The sequence below is a fragment of the Pteronotus mesoamericanus genome, unplaced genomic scaffold, assembly GCF_021234165.1.
Source record: "Pteronotus mesoamericanus isolate MK-2021 breed Mesoamerican mustached bat unplaced genomic scaffold, CSHL_Meso_final contig_246, whole genome shotgun sequence".
Taxonomy (NCBI): Eukaryota; Metazoa; Chordata; class Mammalia; order Chiroptera; family Mormoopidae; genus Pteronotus; species Pteronotus mesoamericanus.
The window spans coordinates 12112149-12130848 of record NW_026555104.1 but is presented as its reverse complement, the minus strand read 5'-3'; the positions used below and the strand labels follow the sequence as shown (position 1 = coordinate 12130848).

General features: G+C 51.7%; 1 protein-coding gene across 2 annotated transcripts in view; it reads right to left on the bottom strand.

Annotated features, from left to right (window-relative positions):
• Positions 1–18700, bottom strand: part of ABR (ABR activator of RhoGEF and GTPase) — a 140487-nt gene that overhangs the window by 88392 nt on the left and 33395 nt on the right. The window contains exon 2 of one of the 2 annotated variants that reach the window (XM_054573270.1): positions 5595–5779. The exons of the other annotated variant lie outside the window; for it this stretch is intronic. Within the exon in view, the coding sequence (XP_054429245.1) occupies positions 5595–5779 (185 nt within the window). The remainder of the gene's footprint in view (positions 1–5594; positions 5780–18700) is intronic. 2 annotated transcript variants of the gene reach the window in all.

Sequence of the window (18700 nt, the reverse complement as noted above, 5' to 3'; positions counted from 1 at the left end):
TGGCAATGATGGAAAATAGAGTGTGGGACAGGAGCCAGCCTGCTGATGCCATGCTCTCTGCCCTTCCGCGCCCTGGCCAAGCACAGAGCCCAAAGGCCATCCAGCCTTTGCCGCCTGGCCGCTCACCTGTGTGTGGCCAAACCCCTCAATGTGAAGACCATGTCATCTTAAGGTATTTCACAGCACTTGTTTCAGGGGCAACTTCACACATGCCGGCATGATTACGTGGGTCAGTTGGCCTACCTGTCCTACGCCCAAACGCTCCAGGGCTCAAGGGTAGAGAATGGGTCTTGTTGGGTGCACCTTCATATCCAAGTGCCTGGGACATGTGGGAGATCAGCAAATCTTCACTGAATATAAGTTATTCAGTGAAGCAGCCTGACTGGCAGATGTGAAATACATTAACGAGCTATGATCCCAGCACTTCGGCAGGGAGAGGGAGGTGCCGGACAGGCTAGGAGAGTGACGGGGATGCCCCAGGTTAACCAGGTGTGTGGCATCAGGGAAGGCCAGCTCTGAGCCGGGAGTGAAAGTGGGGATGGGCCACAGGGGACAGGAAGGGCCAGCTTCAGAGGGAGCTGAGGGTCACCACCAGGGCACAAAGTCTCCCTGTTTACCTCCTTCTCCACTCACACAAGCTAAGGAACATGCCCCCCCCACCTTAGATTCTTCATCTACAAAATGGGGGCTCCCCCCGTGGTTGGAGGAGTTAGGTAGCCATGAGGCTGGTGGGCTCCAGCTCAGCACCTGGCACGTCGGAGGAGCCAGTTAGTCTCCCCTTTGCAGCGAGGATCAAAGGTCCAGCAAGAGAAGAATGAGGGGCAAGGCTGCGAAGACAGGAGGTTGGCAGCTTGAGGACAGTATGTCTCTGATTCTACCAGCAGCGGGAGATACCAAGAGACACGAAGCCACTAACCATAGGAGCCACTAACCCACCCTACTCAGGCCTAGAACAGCGCCGGATGGGAGGAGACTGCCACATAAGCTCAGACAGCCCCCTGCTCTCCACGGGGCTTCTCCATTCACCCAGTTGCAAACTCCTTGTTTTGCAACCTTGAATCTCAAACCCGTCTTCAGAAGGGACCGAGGAAGGTAAGTGGAGGCAGAGGTTGTCCCAGCTTCATCCCCCGAGACTGCATGTGCCCTCCCTTCCTCCCGCCAGCCATCTCAGGGCTTCTCAGTTCCCCTCCACAAACACCAGAGGGGCAGCCCCGGGTGCCCACCCGGGGAGCTGCCGTTGGGGGCCATGGGAATGATTGGGGCTGTAACTGTGTGAATTTCCCAGACAGCAAAGGGCTCAGCGATAGGCTGTAACAGCTCCACAAAGGAGGGGGCGTCTGGGCAGACCTGCCAGCAAACTCCAGCATCAGAAAGACCTGAGTTTAAATCTCTGTCCCCACGGGCTTGCCTGGGACAAATTAAGCCACCTCTCCGAGCCTCAGTTTCCTCAACTGTAAAATGATGATCACTGCACCTACTTATAGGGTTGTGGTTGGCCTTGAATCAGACAAACCATGTAAAAGGCTCAGCAAAAATCTAAGTTTCTGTGATGGTGATGAGGAGGAGAGGGGAGGGGCGGGGGCAGGGGGACAAGGATGACAATGGTAATCATTTCAAAGCTCCCTCATCCTTATCTTTGGATTCTCTTGCAAGCTATAGCCAGAACGCCTCAATTCAGCCGTTTATTAGACACCCTTTGACCTGCTGTGGGTATCACAGGAGCTGCAGAGTGAGTTTGACATTGAGCAGTCCTAGCTGAAATGTATACAGGCTTTACAGAGCGCTCTGCCTAACACCATCTCACGGAAGCCTCACAACAGCTGTGTGAAGTCAGCAGGGAGGAAATTCTCAGTATCTTCACTTCAGAGATGAGCAAATCTGGAGCTCAGAGACGGTGACTGGCATCCCTCAGGTCATGCAGCTAGAAAGCAGCAGTGCTGAGACAACACCCAGCTTTTCTCTTTCCCTAGTGGCCCCTTTTTCTGCACCTCCCAAGAGGGCAGACAAGGGTCCATGGCTTGTAGGGAACAAGCTTTTCTGTGAGGCCATGGTCCTAGCAGAGGCATGCCGGCCAAGATGGAGGGCCCCCCGCTGCTTCCCAGGACGAAAGCAAGCAGTGTCACTGAGCCAAACCACCTGTGGTCTGTGGCCCTGGCCCTGCTGGGGAGCTCTGCTCAGCCTGGGCTTGGGGAGAGTGAGGTATCTGCAGGGCGGGGCTTCACATTTCACACGGGTACCTGCAGGAGTGGGGGTGCCGCGCAGAAAAGCAAGGCTGTACGGGGGTGCTGGGGACTGAAAAGTGCACGCTGCCAGCACCACAGAGACCTGGCTTCCTCTGGGCTGCCACACTGGCAGGACTGATCCAGCCCCAGAAAGGAGGCTGCTAAAGCGGATTCAGTCTCGTCGGGCAATCATTCACCAGACCAGGTCCTTGCAATGTCCCCAGCTCCCCGCTCCTCTGAAAGCTGGTGAGAAAAGTCTTGCGGGCCTCAGTCACCAAGGACTCAGCACCTACAGTGAGCTGCACCCAGTGCTGCGGGCCTCACCTGAGCCATCCCAGTCTGTCCTCTCAGGTAGATAGTCCTATTTAGAGATGAGAAAACAGGCTCAGAGGCGGTATGACCCCCCTCCAACATCTCACAGGTAGAGAGAGCAGATGTACACTATCCAAAGCTCACGTTCTTTCCATTCTCTGGGCTGCTGGAAGAGTAAGATGTGATGTTTAATTTTATGTGTCAACCTGACTGTGCCACAGGTGCCCAGACATTTGAACAAAATTATTCACAGTGTGTCTGTGAGGGTGTTTCTGGGTGAGAGTAACATTTGGCTCAGTTGACTGAGTAAAGCAGATTTCCCTTCCTAAGGTGGGTGGGCCTTACCTAATCACTCGAAGACCTGAGTAGCACGAAAAGGCTGCTGGGTAAGAGCTCCTCTTGCATGACCGTTAGCAGGGACATGGGTCTTTTTCAGCCTGCAGACTCAGAGTGAAACATCAGCTCTTCTTGGGTCTCAAGGCTGCTGGCTTTCTAATCTGAAAGACCATTGGCTCTGCTGGTTCCAGACTCAGACCAGAACTATAGATCAGCTTCCCTGGGTCTTTAGTTTGCCTACTGTAGATCTTGGGATTTCTCAGCCTCCATAATTAAGTCAACTCCTTATAATAAACCCCTCCTACCCACATATTTTATATCTCTGGAGAATCCTGACTAATGCAAAGACCAAACCTTGGGCTTCTGGGCACAAGCTGTCTGAATATTTGGGTGTGGAATGCCTGGCTGCCAGAGGCCAGATATCTAAATATCTAGAACAATTGTCCAATTTGGTCTAAAAGTCTCGGTTCCCAAGGTCCCAACAGGAAGCCTGGCAGGGTGGGGACCTGCCTGGCCAAATGAGCAGAGCCAAGTAGCAGAAACCCTGGCTTTCTTTATTCCTTTTCCCTCCTCCTTCCTCCTCTTCCTCATCTTTCTTTTCTTCTTCTAACTAAAACTGCTCCCCAAGTACTTGGGAAGAGTACTCTCCAGCATCCTGATGTAAACAGCAATACTCAATGGTTCCACTAGATGGGGCTAATGACACAGCAGAAAGAAAATGCAACTCCAGGAGGGATGCTGGGGAGGCAGGGGGTGCATTGGTCTGGAATCTTCACTAAGCTCCCCAGGCTGGATAAATGCTTCCTACCTCTATCTTGCATGACTTCTAGCCAATGGTTAAACTCAATCCTCGGGTTCCCAAGCACTTTAGTTAGTTGTCACCGTAACATCTCTGGATTTCAAAGTCTTCAAACCAAGTTATTCCCTCGTGAGTCACCAAGCAGAGTGGGCAACCACAAACTGAAGTCTGTCACTGCCCTGAGGACTCCGTGCTCCAGGCAGGGGAACCTCCCCGTCACAACTGTTTCACTGGACAGTGAAAGCACCTGACAGTACCTCTCACCAGGGAATCTAAACATCGATGCACCCGGGCAGGGTGGTCACATGACAAAGGAAGGAACCGGGACAGGAAGCAAGGAGGGAGGCAGAGAGGGCAGAAGGAAATGGCAAAGACACTTTTCCCCTTCAGCAAGCAGCTCTATTTGGCCACACGTTCTCAGCTCTCAGCCAGCACCGCTGGCCCTGTCACAGTGGGGAAATAGCCGAGTCCCCCAGGGGTCTGTGAGCCCTGTTATGATGAGAGACCTAAAGGCAGAGATAGGAGGCCAGAGTCTTCTTGCTTTCCCTATTGGCCTCAGTTCGTGTTCCAGAATAACTCCCCCTTCCACCAGCAAAATCTTGCCTTGTGTGTTCAACATGGCCGTCCCTCACCTGCCACCTTTCCTAGGACCACAAAGCAACATACCAGAGTGCTGGCTGTGGGGGGCCTGGACCTGACCAACACCCTCCGCATCCCCTCTACCTCTCACCTGCCCCCACTATCCCTTCCCAAACTTCCACCGCCTGGCAGCTGGCTGAGCTCTGCCTCCATTGCCATGGCAACCATGTGGCTTTCCCCAAGTGGGAAGCTGGTTGCCAAGGCCCTTGTTGCCAAAGGGTATAACAGCCACCCTGGCGCATGAAGAGGGGGGTGAGAGCTCAGCAGAGGGGTGGAGGGTGGCCAAGGAGGCTGGAAAGAAAGGAAGCAGGGGGTTCTCGAGAAATGGTAGAGTCCAGGTAGCCATCCCTGGCTGGATGGGTGGCGGGGTGCGGGGCTCTATAGGAGGGGAACAAGTATCTCAGAGCATCTCAGTGACTGCTCCTTGGGGGTATTAGAGGGAATAAAGGAGCCCCTCTACAAAACACACCTGGATAAGCCTTCTTCCCAGCAGGACCAGGCACTCCAAGCCCCCCCGAAAATAGAGGCATGGCTTTGATTCTCCCCAACTTCAGAATGGCAGTCCCAGGAATTCCTGTCTCGCTTGCTCCTCTCTCAGATGCATGTGCACACGTTGGGCCCAGAGGGAGCAGGGCCCTGTGGCCAGGATCAGCATTCATTACAAGGATTGCAAACCTCTTCTCACTTCTACCCCCCCGGTTTGCCTCAGAGAACAGACTTATTAGTCCCTGAAAAATGCTTCTCTTTGGAACAGAGCTTCCATCCATCGACAAGAGTTGAGGTGGACACCATGAGAGCTCATTCCCTTCCAGAAGAGGGCTGGCTGGACGGGGTCCCTGGTCCTCTGAAATGCTACAGACGCAGCTCACGCCACCCCACAGGCAGCACCCAGGCCAGCCTCGGTGCGCTGAGCTGGCGTCTGTACATTTACAGCCACTGTCCAGCCCGGGCCCCAAGAGAAGGGCCTGTTCCCTCCCCAAGGCTCTGCCCTGCTAGAGGTGCTGAAAGAGGAGGCGAGGGTGTCCTGCAGGCAGGGGGAACAGATGGCTGGCAGAGGAGGCAGGGAGAGCAGCAGGTGGGGTGGGAGGGGAGCTGGTCTGAGGGGGGTCCAGGGCTGGAAAGAGCTGAGGAGGGCACCCAAATCAGCCAGGTCCGAATTTCCCCAGTCCTGCTCCCCTACCCCGTAGCATCCGAAGCAGAGCCTGGCCCATGACACCCATGCCTGTCTACCCCCTCCCCCAAAGCCCCCCCTTTCCAATCCCAGAAGGAAAAGCAGGTGTACCTACCCCAGGTGCCAGCCCCTCAGGTGGGGTGGGGGAGATGCTATCCCCGCCGCCCTGACTGCGGGCGCTGAGCTGGGGCGACATGGTGGGCGACTCGTCGATGTACGGCATGGTCTCTGAGCCCTCCGGGGGTCCCTTCTGCTCCTCATTCCCCTCTCCGTCGTAGTCGTCTGCCCCGTAGCTGAAGTCTGAGACAAGGAACAAGAAAGGCCACTGAGAGTCCTCCACGAGGGCTGCCAGGGACTGGTAGCGCAGTGGGCGCCGGCGGCGGCCCCCGGCTGCCATGCTCCTGGCTGCAGCATCCAAGGCCTGGCCCAGGCGGGGGCTGCGCAGGGGGCCGGGGCTTCGTGCGGGGCCGGAGCGCGCCAGCAGTTCAGGGGCTGCTGGGAGCCGGGGAGGAGCGGTTTCTCTGTTGCCACCCTCTTAATAGCATGTCAGTTGCGTATTTCGAGCTGTTGTTTCCTTTGCCTCCTGCCTAATTCCAAGTCTAAAAATTAACAGCGGGAGCAGGAGGCAGGACGCTTCCAACTCTCCTCTCTGAGTCACCATTTTGCTTTTTATAGGGAATAAGGAGGTGGGGACGGGCCAAGCAACGTCACTTCCTGAGCCCCTCCTCCTAGGCTGCCACTTATACACTGAGCCAGGTCCCTGGGTGAGGGAGGCAGAGCAGATTTCAGGATAGGGGGTTGAAGAAGGGCACCCAAGGGAGCCCTAAACCTCCAAACAAGGCCGTGTGCAGGATGGGGCCCAAAGCTGGCAGAGCGTGGGTGAGAAGGCGGCACTGAGGCCTGGCAGGGACACGATTGAACAGGCTCCTCAAAAGCCAGCACTTACGTCTATAATTTCAGTGTAGGCTTCCTCTGGAATAGGAGGGAAGGAAACGCTGTAGGGAAGTTGAGCTGCTGTTAACCCCCTTGGCTGCCAGCACCACTCAGGCTCCAGAGCCCACATGGAGACATCCCACCCCTTCCCTGGGACAGCAGGTCAGGCCCATGGGGGACGGAGCGCAGCACCTCAGAAAGGCCCCTGGTCACCCTGGCTGGTGCAGCTCAGTGGACTGAGCACTGGCCTGTGAACCAAAGGTCACTGGTTTGAGTCCCAGTCAGGGCACATGTCTGCGTTGCAGGCCAGGTCCATAGTATGGGTCACGCGAAAGGCAACTGTACGTTAATGTTTCTCTCGCTCTCTTTCTCTCTCCTTTCCCCTCTCTAAAAATAAACAAATAAGTCTTTTTAAAGAAAAAAATCCCTGATCATACTCCACAAGTGGTGGTCTCTCCTGCCACTGGGTGAGAGACCCTCCCACCCGCCTTCCCTTTCCAGACCCTGGCTGGGCCCTGGCCCACCATCTGCTCAGATGTTACTTTTTCCAGGATGTGCTCCCTGGCACCCCAGCTCAGAACTCCTATAGCTCATGACCTTCTAATGCCCCTGTTGATCCTGCCCATTTGTCCCTAAGCCCCTGGGGGCAGGAACTAGGTGTCTCAGTCAACACTGTGCACCCTGCACGCACGGGCTGACATACGGCAGGACCTCGGGAAATGTGTGTGGAGCGAATGAATGAACAGAGGAATGCCCTGCCCCTGTCAGGTCTGAGACTGGAGCCAAACTCTCCACTGGGGCCTGGCTCCTCCTCCTCCGTCACAACACACCAGCCCCCGGGCAGACGGCAGCCTGAGAATGGTGTCAACAGGTCACCGGGGCGCCTGGCCATAGCCACCCTCAGCGCAATCTGGCCCTTTGGCAGCCGAGAGCTTCCCTCAGCCTCACTGCACCTGCTCCTGCCGATTTCCACTCCAGTCCGTGCTGACAGCCCATTAAGCTGTCAGGAGACATGGCTCCCTTCTCCCAGGACAGGCACCTGTGTGAAGACCCACAGAATCCAGGGATCTAGCCACTGGGCTGTGTGTATGCCGTGTACCCGGGAGATAGGTCCACTGCCCTGTGGGCCACAAGGCCTACATCTGAGGCTGGCAGGGAGTGAGCCAACTCTGCTATTTGCAGGGGTTGGGAGAGAGAAAGGGGAGCCGCAGCATCCAGTCTGCCCTAGTCTGGCACTGTGAGGGAGCCTGGTTGTTCGCTGAGACCTACTCACCATGGAAATACACAAGGAGGAAATAAAACCTCATGCTAACCTGCCATCTCCCCTCCGGGAGCCTCCTGGCTGCCCTGCTTCTCCTGGGGTCAAGGCCAGGAGTGTCAGCTGTGGTGGTCCCTGGCCCAGCCAGCAGTTCGGAGTCCAGCGGGCTGCGCGGACTCTCCCATACACTGACCAATTCCCAGAGGCCAGAGGGCCCTCACTCTCCAGACCTCTGCCAAGGGCAGAGGAAGAAGGCACAACAGGGAAGGCAGCGTGGCTCGCCTCCACCGCACAGCCTGTAGCTGGCTGGGCCACAGCAGGACGGGAAGGTCTCTGCCAGCCTCCCTCCCTGTGTGCACAATTCTGCCTTGTCAGAGTGGCGGCTGCAGGCCTGCATCTCCGGCTCCTCTCCACCTAGCCACACCTGCGAGGCTGTTCTTACTGTCCCTGACTGCCAGACAGGTCACTGAGTCTCAGAGAGATTTACACAGAGAGGATCTGAACCCACGTCTGTCTCCAGATGCCATCGTTTTCCCTCTGAATATCACTTTCCAGAGAAATCTTCTACGGCCCTCCTTGTCAGGGGAGGCTGACCACAGAGGAAAGGGACGGGTGCCTGAGAACGAGGTGCTAGCCATGGGGGGAGGCTCAGGCGTGAAGAAAAGTGCCCACAGAACCCTCTGCAAATGTTTCTGCTTCCCCTTTCATTCCACCCTTCATAAGACCCCGGCAGCCCAGTTAGTCAGAGACCCAGGAGACCCCTACCAGGAAAAGGAATACAGAGAAGACTGAGACACCAACCCTCAGAGAAGGAAGGAACCCTGGGGACATGGGAGGATGGAAATCTGCAAAGCACAGGCTTCAGCTGATGAAAGGTCACAGATAGGAATGCTGAGCAGACTGTAGCTTGGCCACCAGGTCTTGAAAGAAAGAAGGCAGAGAAGGCTGCTGACAGCCAATATCCACTTCCCCTCCTTCTAACATACATCTCATTATATGTAGAATGGCCGTGTGCCCACCGGCCAGCTAAACGATTACTTCTCCTAGTGCTATGGGCCATATGATTAAGTTCTGGACAATGTGGAATTTTGAGAAAGGCTGCTAAAAGAGACTCTTTTGGCTGAAAAGTATTTTGTTTGTGTGTTGTTTTCGTTGTTGTTTTGTTGTTGTTGTTGTTGTTTTGGCCCTCTTCATGCTTCCCCTTTCTGTTGTCAGTTCGGTTTAGAAAGTGGATGGAATGGCTGGAGCTCCAGCAGCCATATTGAACCACGAGGTGATAGAAGCCGATAGGGAGCTGGCTGAGAAGATAGCTGGACAGAAAGCTAGGAGTCTGGGCTGACTGACGATGCCACAATGAACGACCATACCACCCCAGGACTGTATACCTCTGAACTTCTTTTACATAAGAGGAAAAAATTCCTATTATTTAAACCATTGTTATTTAGTTGTTGTTATTGTTGTTTTAATCCTCACCTGAGGACATTTTTTTTTTCTTTGCTTTGAGAGAAATAGAAACATCGATGCGAGAGAGAAGCATCCATCGGTTTCCTCCCACAGGTGCCCAGACCAGGAATCATACGGTCCAAACCGGGGAGTAAACCCACAGCCTAGGTATGTGCCCTGACTGAAAATTGAACCTGTGACCTTTCAGCCACAGGACGACACTCCAACCAAATGAGGCGCACCAGCCAGGGCCACTGTTATTTAGTTTTTATGTTATATGCAGTCAAACCTAATTGTAACTGATCCAGATGGTTTTCTTTGACATTCTGCCTGGGTGCTTTTCCGCTGCTTTCACCATTTCTTCTAAGCCTCTTTGATGGAATCCTCTGTCTTTGCCCACCCTTTACAAGTTGATATTCTTTAGATATCCTTATAATAGAATATTGTTCAGCAATAAAAAGAGACAATCTACTGAGACATGCAACAACAGAAATGAGTCTTACGTATGCCTACAGACTCTCACACTAAGTGAAAGAAGCCAGACACAGAAGGGCATATCCTATGTAGTTCCACTTATAAGAAGTTCTCAGACAAAACTAATCTATGGTTGGAAAAAAAAAATAGTGGCTGCCTCTGGGACTGGGGTAGGGACAGGAATTGACTGTAAGGGGCACAGGGAGTTCTCTAGGGTGATGGAAATGTTCTGTATCTTGACAAGGATTTGGGGTGCACAGGTGGATTCATTCATCGAGTAGTGCACTGAAGATCGGTGCACTTCATTAGCTATTGAACTCCGGTTAATGATATGCATGCTTATGTGTGTTGAAGCAAAGTGTACTGATATCAGCAACTTACTCTGAAACATAAAAAATAAGATGGGTTGATTATGTTCGGAGGGATGGATAGATGTGTGATAAAGCAAGTATAGAAAAATGATAATTATAGACTCTAGATGACGGCTATGTGGGTGTTCACTGTACAATTCTTTACACATTTATGAATGTTTGAAATGTTTCACAATAAAATGGTGGGAAAAAATTGGTGTTCTCCAGGCTTCTGTCACCTCTCACTTTGCTCCCTTTCCCAAATCTTATTTACATTCCAGGGCAAGATCTAGGCTGCAGACCCCTCTCTCTGATCATTTCCTGAACATCTCTTCCTTCTATGCCAGCTTGCTCAGGTTGGAAACCTAGGACTCATTTCGGATTCCTCCCCCTTCCTACTCCTTAACCCCTGCACCCTGAACTATCATAACCCCACTTCCCATCCGTCCCGCTACCTTTACCAACTCGTATGAGGACAATCCTGACACTCTCTCCCCTGTTCAAAATTTAACATTTCCCCATTCACTTCAAGGCACAAACTCCTCGGTTCAAGGCCCTTCACGGTCATCTGACTTTGCCTTTACAGGGTCATATTCTGCTGTCCTCTCATATCAGACATTTTCTAGATCCTTGCAGTGGGTTGAATAGTAGCCCACAAATGTATATGTATGTATCCTATGACTGTGACTGTGACTTTATCTGGGAAAAAATCTTTGCAGATGTAATTAAGGTAAGCATCTCGAGACAAGATTTTCCTAGGTTAACTCAGTGGGTCCTAAATCTGATGATGTGTCCTTAGAGGAAACAGAAGGGGAGAAAACACAGACACAGAAGGAGGCCATGTGAAGGTAGAAGCAGAGATCAGAGTCACACACACACTGAGTCATCAGACGCTGGAAGATGCCAGCAAGAATTCTGCCCCCCGAGCCTTGGCCGGGAGCATGACCCTGCCAACACTGTGATTTTGGGCTCTGGTCTCCAGGCGGTAAGAAAATAAATTCCTGTTGTTTTAGGTCCCCAAGTTTGTGGTTCTTTTTTTTAATGGTAGCCCTATGAAATTAATACAGCCCCCAAACACACAACACTGTGTCCCACCTCTGGACCTTTGTACATGCTGCTCCTATATCTGGAGCACCCTCTTCACCCCTGTCCTCCTGGTGAAATCCCATTTAGCCTTCAAATCCAACTCAGCTGCATCCTTTTCCTGCAAACCTCCTGTCTCCTGAATATATAAAGCACTTTTGCAAATCAAGGAGAAAAAGATGAATAAATCAACTTTCTAAATGAGTTAGACAAATAAACAGAAATTTAAAAAGAGAAGTACAAAATGCCCAAATGCAAACTTCTATTTTTTGCAATTTTTCTATCAAATCAGCAAGGATTAAAAAAAAAACAAACCCAGAGTTGTCAGGAAACAGGCACTCTCAGAAACTTTTGGAGAGTATGTGTAACTGTCACAGCTTTTCTAGAGTCAATTTGGCAACTTGTATCAAAACTTCAATAGCTGGTACAGCTTACCCTGGCTGGGTAGCTCAGTTGGTTAGAGCATCACCCCAATATGCCAAGGTTGTGGGTTTGATCTCTTGTCAGGACAAACACAAAAATCAAACAATGAATGCATAAATAAGTGGAACAACAAATTGATGTTTCTCTCATTCTCTCTCTCTCTCAAATCAATAACTAGATTTTAAAAAAATTGTTGGGACAGCTTTTAACCCAGCACAATCCAAGACTATGTCCTAAGAAATTAATTCTAAATGTACATAAAAATAGTTAAAAGATTATTCATCAGCAGGGCTGTTTATGATTGTGAAATATTAAAAACAACCTGAATGATTAATTACAGGGAATTGGTTGAGTAAATTATGGCGTATCTCCAAGATGGACTACTATGAAGCCATTAAAAATTATGTGGATGATGTACACCATCTTATTAAGTGAAAAGGAAATTAATAATAGTAGGTACAGTGTGACATTATGTTTGAAAGAAATATAAATGTCTGTATGTGCACAGAATAAAGCCTGCAATGCAACAACACAAAACAATTATAAAGCATTCAGCCCTGACTGTTGTGGCTCAGTGGGTTGGGCATCTCACTGCAAGGTGAAGGTTGCTGGTTCGATTTCTGGCCCAGACACATGCATGGGCTGAAGGTTAGGTAATTGGTTGGGGGTGTTCAAGAGGCAACCGATCGATGTTTCTCTTGCACATCGATACTTCTTTCCCTTTCTCCCTCCCTTCCGCTCTCTCTAAAAGTAAATAAATGAAATCCTTTTTTAAAAAGGCATTCAAATTCTAGGAAGTCGAAAGAAATTAATACATGGCCTTTTCTCTCTAGGACACTAGCAGGCACTGCTTGTCTCTCTACTCAATATCCATCTTCCCTTCTTCCCCACTTACTTTACCCTGGGTTTATATGAGGTGGCAATGGACCTGGTCCCAGGCAAGATACCCACTTTCTCTGCCTCTTACAATCAGGAGAGGCCATTTGACATCGTTCTTGTCTACGGTCATACCACCCTGAATGCGCCCGATCTCATCTGATCTCAGAAGCTAAGCAGGGTCGGGCCTGTTTGGTACTTGGATGGGAGACATGGTTCTGATCAGTGAGACCAAGTGAAGTAGAATGGGACCTCTGGCAAGGCCTTTGCTTTGCTAGTTAAAAAAAAGACTTCTCTTCTTGAACTCAGATATGATGACCAGAGCTACAGTGGCCATATTGCTGCCATGAAGAAATGATCAAGAAAGAACAGAGACATTGCCATGATGCTGTGAGGTGCTGAGCCACGCCAGACACAGGTAAGTGGGTAATACAACTCTTACAGGATGGGTTTTCTGCCACTGAAAATGAACACATTCCCATGCGAGACCCGTACAGCCCAGGAGAGAAAGGCAGTCCAATAAGCAATAAACACCCTAGATACTAGGACAGAAGTCGCTGACAGGCGAGGCAGCAACGGGGGAGCAGGCAGCGGTGTGGGTGACAGGATGGCTGGGAGGGCTTGGGTGATATTTGAAGGGAGGTGGTTCATCATGTGGTTTAGGGTGAGGATGCCGGGCACACAGCTTGGATTCCAATCCAGGCTCCGTCACTTTCTAACCTCGTGCTCAGAAGAATGCATGGCACAGGCAGCCTTTCATAAATGGACAGTCAGTGGTTACACCAATGAATGTGAAAAAGGATGACAAAGAGACTGAGCACACAGGGCTCTTGCGAAGATTAAACCGGATAATGCACACAAAGCACTTAGCACGTAGTAAGCACCCAATAAATCTCAGCTGCTATTATTAATATTATTAATTGCATCTTGAAAGATGTGTGGGTGCCTGCCAGGCAGATGGGGGACATGAGCAGACTTCTAGGCAACGAGGAGAGGCTTGGCAAAGGCACCAAGTGTGAAGCAGCAGGGCCCCTGAAGGGGGCTATAAATAGCCCAGCAAGGCTAGAACACTGAGTGAGCAGGCGGGTGAGGGGGCAGAGAGTGCTGGGGAGCGGGCACACCCAGGGCCTCCAGAGCCAGGCTAAGGGTTAGGCAGGACCCAGTGGGGACCACGGATCTGGACCATACCCACTGCAGGGTCTTGCCAGCTACCAAATACCTCTAACCTTAGATAATTCCTCCCGATGCATGTGTTCCTCTGTTGAGCAACAATGCAGGCGGACTCCTGTGACCTCCAGATCTCCCAGAGTCACCAGATTGGGACCACATGTGAACCCAGGGTTACCTATTCCAAGCCTGTAATGGAGCCCATGCCAGATGACAGGATATGAGCCAACAAGTGACAGGCCGTGGAGACACGCTCATTTGTGCCACGTGAAAAGCTGGTCTGTGGAGGGTAGATTCAAACTCAAATGACCGACCCTCAGCTCTACCATCTAAAGCTCTGGTAGGCCCACGGGGGTGAAAAGGGCGCCCGAACAGCTGGAGGCACGCAGCTCTCAAGCTGTCGACAAACTTCCCCTGAGACTGTCCAGGACCAATGACCAAAGGACACAGCCAGAATACATCCTGGTACCTCCCACCCCCTCCCCAAACAGATGGTGGGGGCCATTTGGGGGATCTTTCCAACCTCTTCTTGGACACTCTTAAGAGTGCAGGATAAAGTTCTGTGTACAGAATAGTCCCGCCCTCCCTACAGGCGTGACACAAAAGATGATATTAGGTGATAAACTTATTTTCTGCTCTGGAACTGACGATGGCAGGGGAACCTTGGGAGAACAGCTGAGGGGCGCCCAGGTCTGACCATCATTCCCACAGAAGCAGCATTAAAGGTCATCAGAGACCATAAAAATTCTCTGTATGCCACATGCTACATAAGGGGGTGACAGAACAACCAGGCACAGACTCCGGTTCAGCCCCCTGGGATCTCCCCGTGCGGCCTTAGGCTCACTGTCACTTGTGGCTGTGCCAAGCACTGGGCTAGGCACTGCCTCGTTTCACCCTCAGAACCCCCTGTAATGGACGAATCTCACAAACATCACGCTGAGCAAGAGGAACCAGACACAAAAAAGTACATGTTGTCGGATTACATTTATGTGAAGTTTGAGAACAGACAAAACAAATGGCAGTGGCTACAGCGGCGGGACGGGGCGGGGGGTGGGAGGGGCAGCGGGAGGCCGTGAACCTTGACTGGGAAGGGGTATCAGGGGACTTTCTGGAAACGTCCTGTATCTCAACCTGGATGGTGGTTATACAAGTAGGCCTATGTAAAAGTTCATTAAGCTTTACGCTTAAGATTGGTGAACCTAAAAAACTTATAAACAATTTAAAATCAAGTACGCACTACCATTATAATTCTCATTTACCATTAAGGAAGTGAAGGCATGGGGTGTGAAGTCACTTGCCCAAGGTTTAATGGCTAAGTGGGAAACCAGAGTGGACACAGCTGGTCTAACTCCAGGACCTGTCCTTTAACCATTATAACATGTAGGACCTGTCTAAATAAAAAACAGAACAAAACAAGCCACACAGGCAGGTTGTTCTAAGAAAGAAACAACCGTGTTAAGTCTGGAGGAGGAAGAGGTCCGCCTGGTGGAGGGTGCGAAGATGGCTCGGAGAGGAGGGGAAGGAAGCGCCGCTCCCAGCCAGGGGGTCAGGGCTGGGACCAGCGGGGCAGGACTGAGCACTTTAGCTCAGGACACTGATGACCAGCCGACTGTAGCGGACGCTGAGGTCCTGGGAACCCTCCTCCTGCCTCGGTGCTGACCTCCCAGCTTGCCATTCCTGTCGCTAACTCCCAGAAAATGATTCCACTCCCTGCTCAGAGGCCCCCCGGATGCCGGGCACCGGACTGAGGCCGGCACTGACCCTGTTGTAAAACTGTGCACACATGGTTTCCTGACGTCAGCCCCTCCACAGTGAGGCGCACGGATATGCTCTTTCCTCCCAAATCCTCTAACTCCCCCAAATTCCTCCTTGAACTGAGCTGGGCCTTCCCCACATTGCCAGCAGGCCAGGACGCTGGCTAGACTCAAGAGTTAGGGGCAGTTCTGAGACCAACAGCCCCTTACAGGGACCCTCCCCCCGCACCATCTGCATCCTGCAGCTGACAGGCCTATGAAACTTGGCTTCCCCCTGACCCAGGGGAAACGGAGACCCCAAGGCAGACTTGGAGCCCAGGTCTTCCCGCCTGTACCAGAGCTGGGCTGCCGCAGAGCTGGGAGAGCTGGGCTTGTTGGCTCTGTGCATCCCCAGCAGCTTGGCTCTGAGTCTCTCTGAGCTTTGGTTTCTTCTTGGGATGGGGATAATAACGCCCATGTCGCAGGCTGGCTGTGAGATAAAATTAAATAATATCATGTAAGTTAAAGAACTTGCACTGCATCTGGCAGAACAGTCCTCAATAGAGGCCAAACTGAAGGAACAAGGAACAACTTCAGCTGGGTGCCCCGTGACCCCAGCTGACCCAAGAAATACCATTGGGAGCCTCTCGGTTGTGAGAATCCCTTGGTGAGGACCAGCATCTTTCCCATGGACAAGCCACCTCCTTCTTAGCACCCTCTGCTCTACAACTGATGGAAGAGGAAGTGGGGAGTGAGGACAGCACAGAGCACACAGGCTTTGAGTCAGACTCAGGTTCCAATCCCAGTATCACCACTTCATAGCCCTGTGACCTTGGGCAAGCTACTTAACCTTCCAGAGGCTCAGTTTCCCCATCTAAAAAAGGGGGCTACTACATAATGACTATACCTTTTGAGTTTTTTGTGGGTTTGCAAAGAGAAAGTATATATAGTGCAAGGCACCTGGCTCAGGGCCGGCGCTATCAACATTGTTACTACCCTGGTCCTCTTCCTGAGCAGCAAGTGCCCTCAGGGATCTCCTAGTCCTTGAAAAACAAAAAATAAAACAGGACTTTAGAAACAAACAACTGGGTCAGGCTCCCGCAGGCCTTCCTCCCTCAGCACCTCAGTTGTTCACTGGTCAGCCTACATTGCACTAGGCTCAGCCTCCAGGCCCCTGAAATAGTTCCAAACTTAAACTTGAAGATATGGGTTCCACCATGGCTGCATACTGGAATTCCCTGGGGAGTTTGGAAGCTACTGGTGTCTGGCTCTCAACCTAGAGACCTATATTGCATTGGTGGGGGTGGTGGGGGCAGCAGGGCTGCTAAAATCTCCCCGGGTGACTCCAAAGTGTTGTAAGGCTGAGAACCACCAGTTTAAGACAAGCGAGGTCGAATGGAACTAAACTCTGCAACAGTCTGGGAAGCCCCATTTCCTGGCCGGGCTATATGAGAGCCACAGGAGAGGTTTCCTGTGAGAGGCAGGGTTCGAATTAAGTTGGAAGGACTTGGAGATTTGCCTGGGAGGGGGCAAGGAGGTGGATGGGAAGGGCTTTACTTTGTAAACCGGGGCAGGCAGGAAGGGCAGCCCCTGACCCATCCACGCTGGGCCTTCAGCCTTGGCCTACAGCAGCCGCCTGGACCACAGGATGGCCTCCCCTCACCCTGAGGCCTTCAGGGAGGCCCGCAGCAAGGAAATGAACCCAGCAAAGAGACAACTGGAAGACAGGGCAACGATGACGCGGCTGTTCATTCCTAGAGGTGCAGACAGCGTAGCCGCGTAGCCGGAGGGCTCCGTTCTGGCTCCGCCCCCGCTGCTGGGAGCTGACTCACGGCCCCCCAGCCGAGGAGCTGCTCAGCCTCTCTGGTTGCCATGGACACGCGACCGCCACTCCACCTCCAGGCTCCCTCGGGAAGGGAGGCAAGAGACCGTGGCCTCCACAAAAAGCGCCGGCTCCAAAGTCTGAGACAAAGGAATCCTAGGCCTTGGATATCTGCATCAGGGACAGACGCGGCGAGAGGATGGGGGCCTAAGAGCGGGCCCTGGGTAGAGAAGGGAAAGCGGCTGCGTCAGGGTCCAGGTTCAGAGGTGGACCAGGAACGCTGGTATCTGCACTGTGTTTTACGGTGTACACGGCAAGCCCAGGCCCGGATCTCATTTCCTCCTCACAACCCCGGGAGGATGTCAAGAGCAGAAATCACTCCCTCACTTTACATAGGGGAAAACGAAAGCTCGAAAATGTTTGGGGTCTTGTCCACGGCCGCCGGGCTAATAAACAACTGAGCCACAACTTAAAACCTGCTTTTTGGACCAAGTCTATTGCTTTTGGAACTTTGACATAATCTCCCATCCTGGCAAGAGGGACCTAAAATTCCTAATTACTCTGTAGGAAAAGTAGTTACATGCCCACTAAATATATAGGAATATTGGTGCAAATGGCCAGATGACCTTGCCAGAATGGACAAAAGTTTACTTCATGTGTAAATAAGCAATAGTTATTCAACAAACATCTCCTCATTGTCTTATGTGCCAGACATAATGATAGGAACAGACCCCAAACAAGACTTGGCACCGCCAGCTCTACTACCAGTAGCCTACCAGCCAGTTGACAGAATACAATGAGTTGAGCCCAGGGCCAGAAGTCAGGTGGATCTGAGTTCTACTGGCTTCCTTCTGGCCAGCTGCTCTCTGGGAGCCTCATTGCATATGAGATGACACAGCTGCCCTGCCCCTCTCACAGGGCTGCTCTGAAGAACAAGGAGAGAGACCAGACAAGAGGAGTATTCCATAAGCAGTACAGCATTCCATCAAGCAGACCAAAAAAAAAAAAAAAAAATTTCCTCTACAAAGTCCATTCATTTGGCCTTTGGTATGTACTGGCTTCCCCACTAGGTGGCAGGAGTCTGGAGCGCAACTCCTATTTACTTCGTATTAGTCGTGGCACTCAGGACAGCATTCACTAAAAGCGCTCGCCCCCTAACTGCCCCACTGGCTGATACAGGCCCCTGAAACTCTTCCTGGTCTCTTCCCATATCAACTAATTCAATTATTTAGGGTCTGGGACCAGGAGATTACTCTGACAAATCCTACAGGAATTCCAACCCTTGTTAGGGTTAAACGCTTTAACTTGCCTCCTCCTTCCCCTCTGCACCATCAGGAACTGATAACAAGTAATGACTCTGGACTGATTTGATTTAAGGTTCAGCTCTCCCTCCCCTCCTCCACATGCTGGTGAAAAATGCTTGGTGAAGGGGAAGCAGCCAGGAGAGAGAATCAAAGGACCATTATGACAATGACCTTCAAATCCAATCCCACTTATCACCCGCCGGGGATGGATGGCCTCCTCGGAGCCCCCTCCCATATATGGTTTCATGAGTCCTTAGGGTATTTATGAAAAATTAAATGACTCTCAATCTAGTGCTGAGAAGTAAGAAGGGGCAGTTCAAAGAATAGATAAATAATGTAAGGTCCAGAGAGGTCA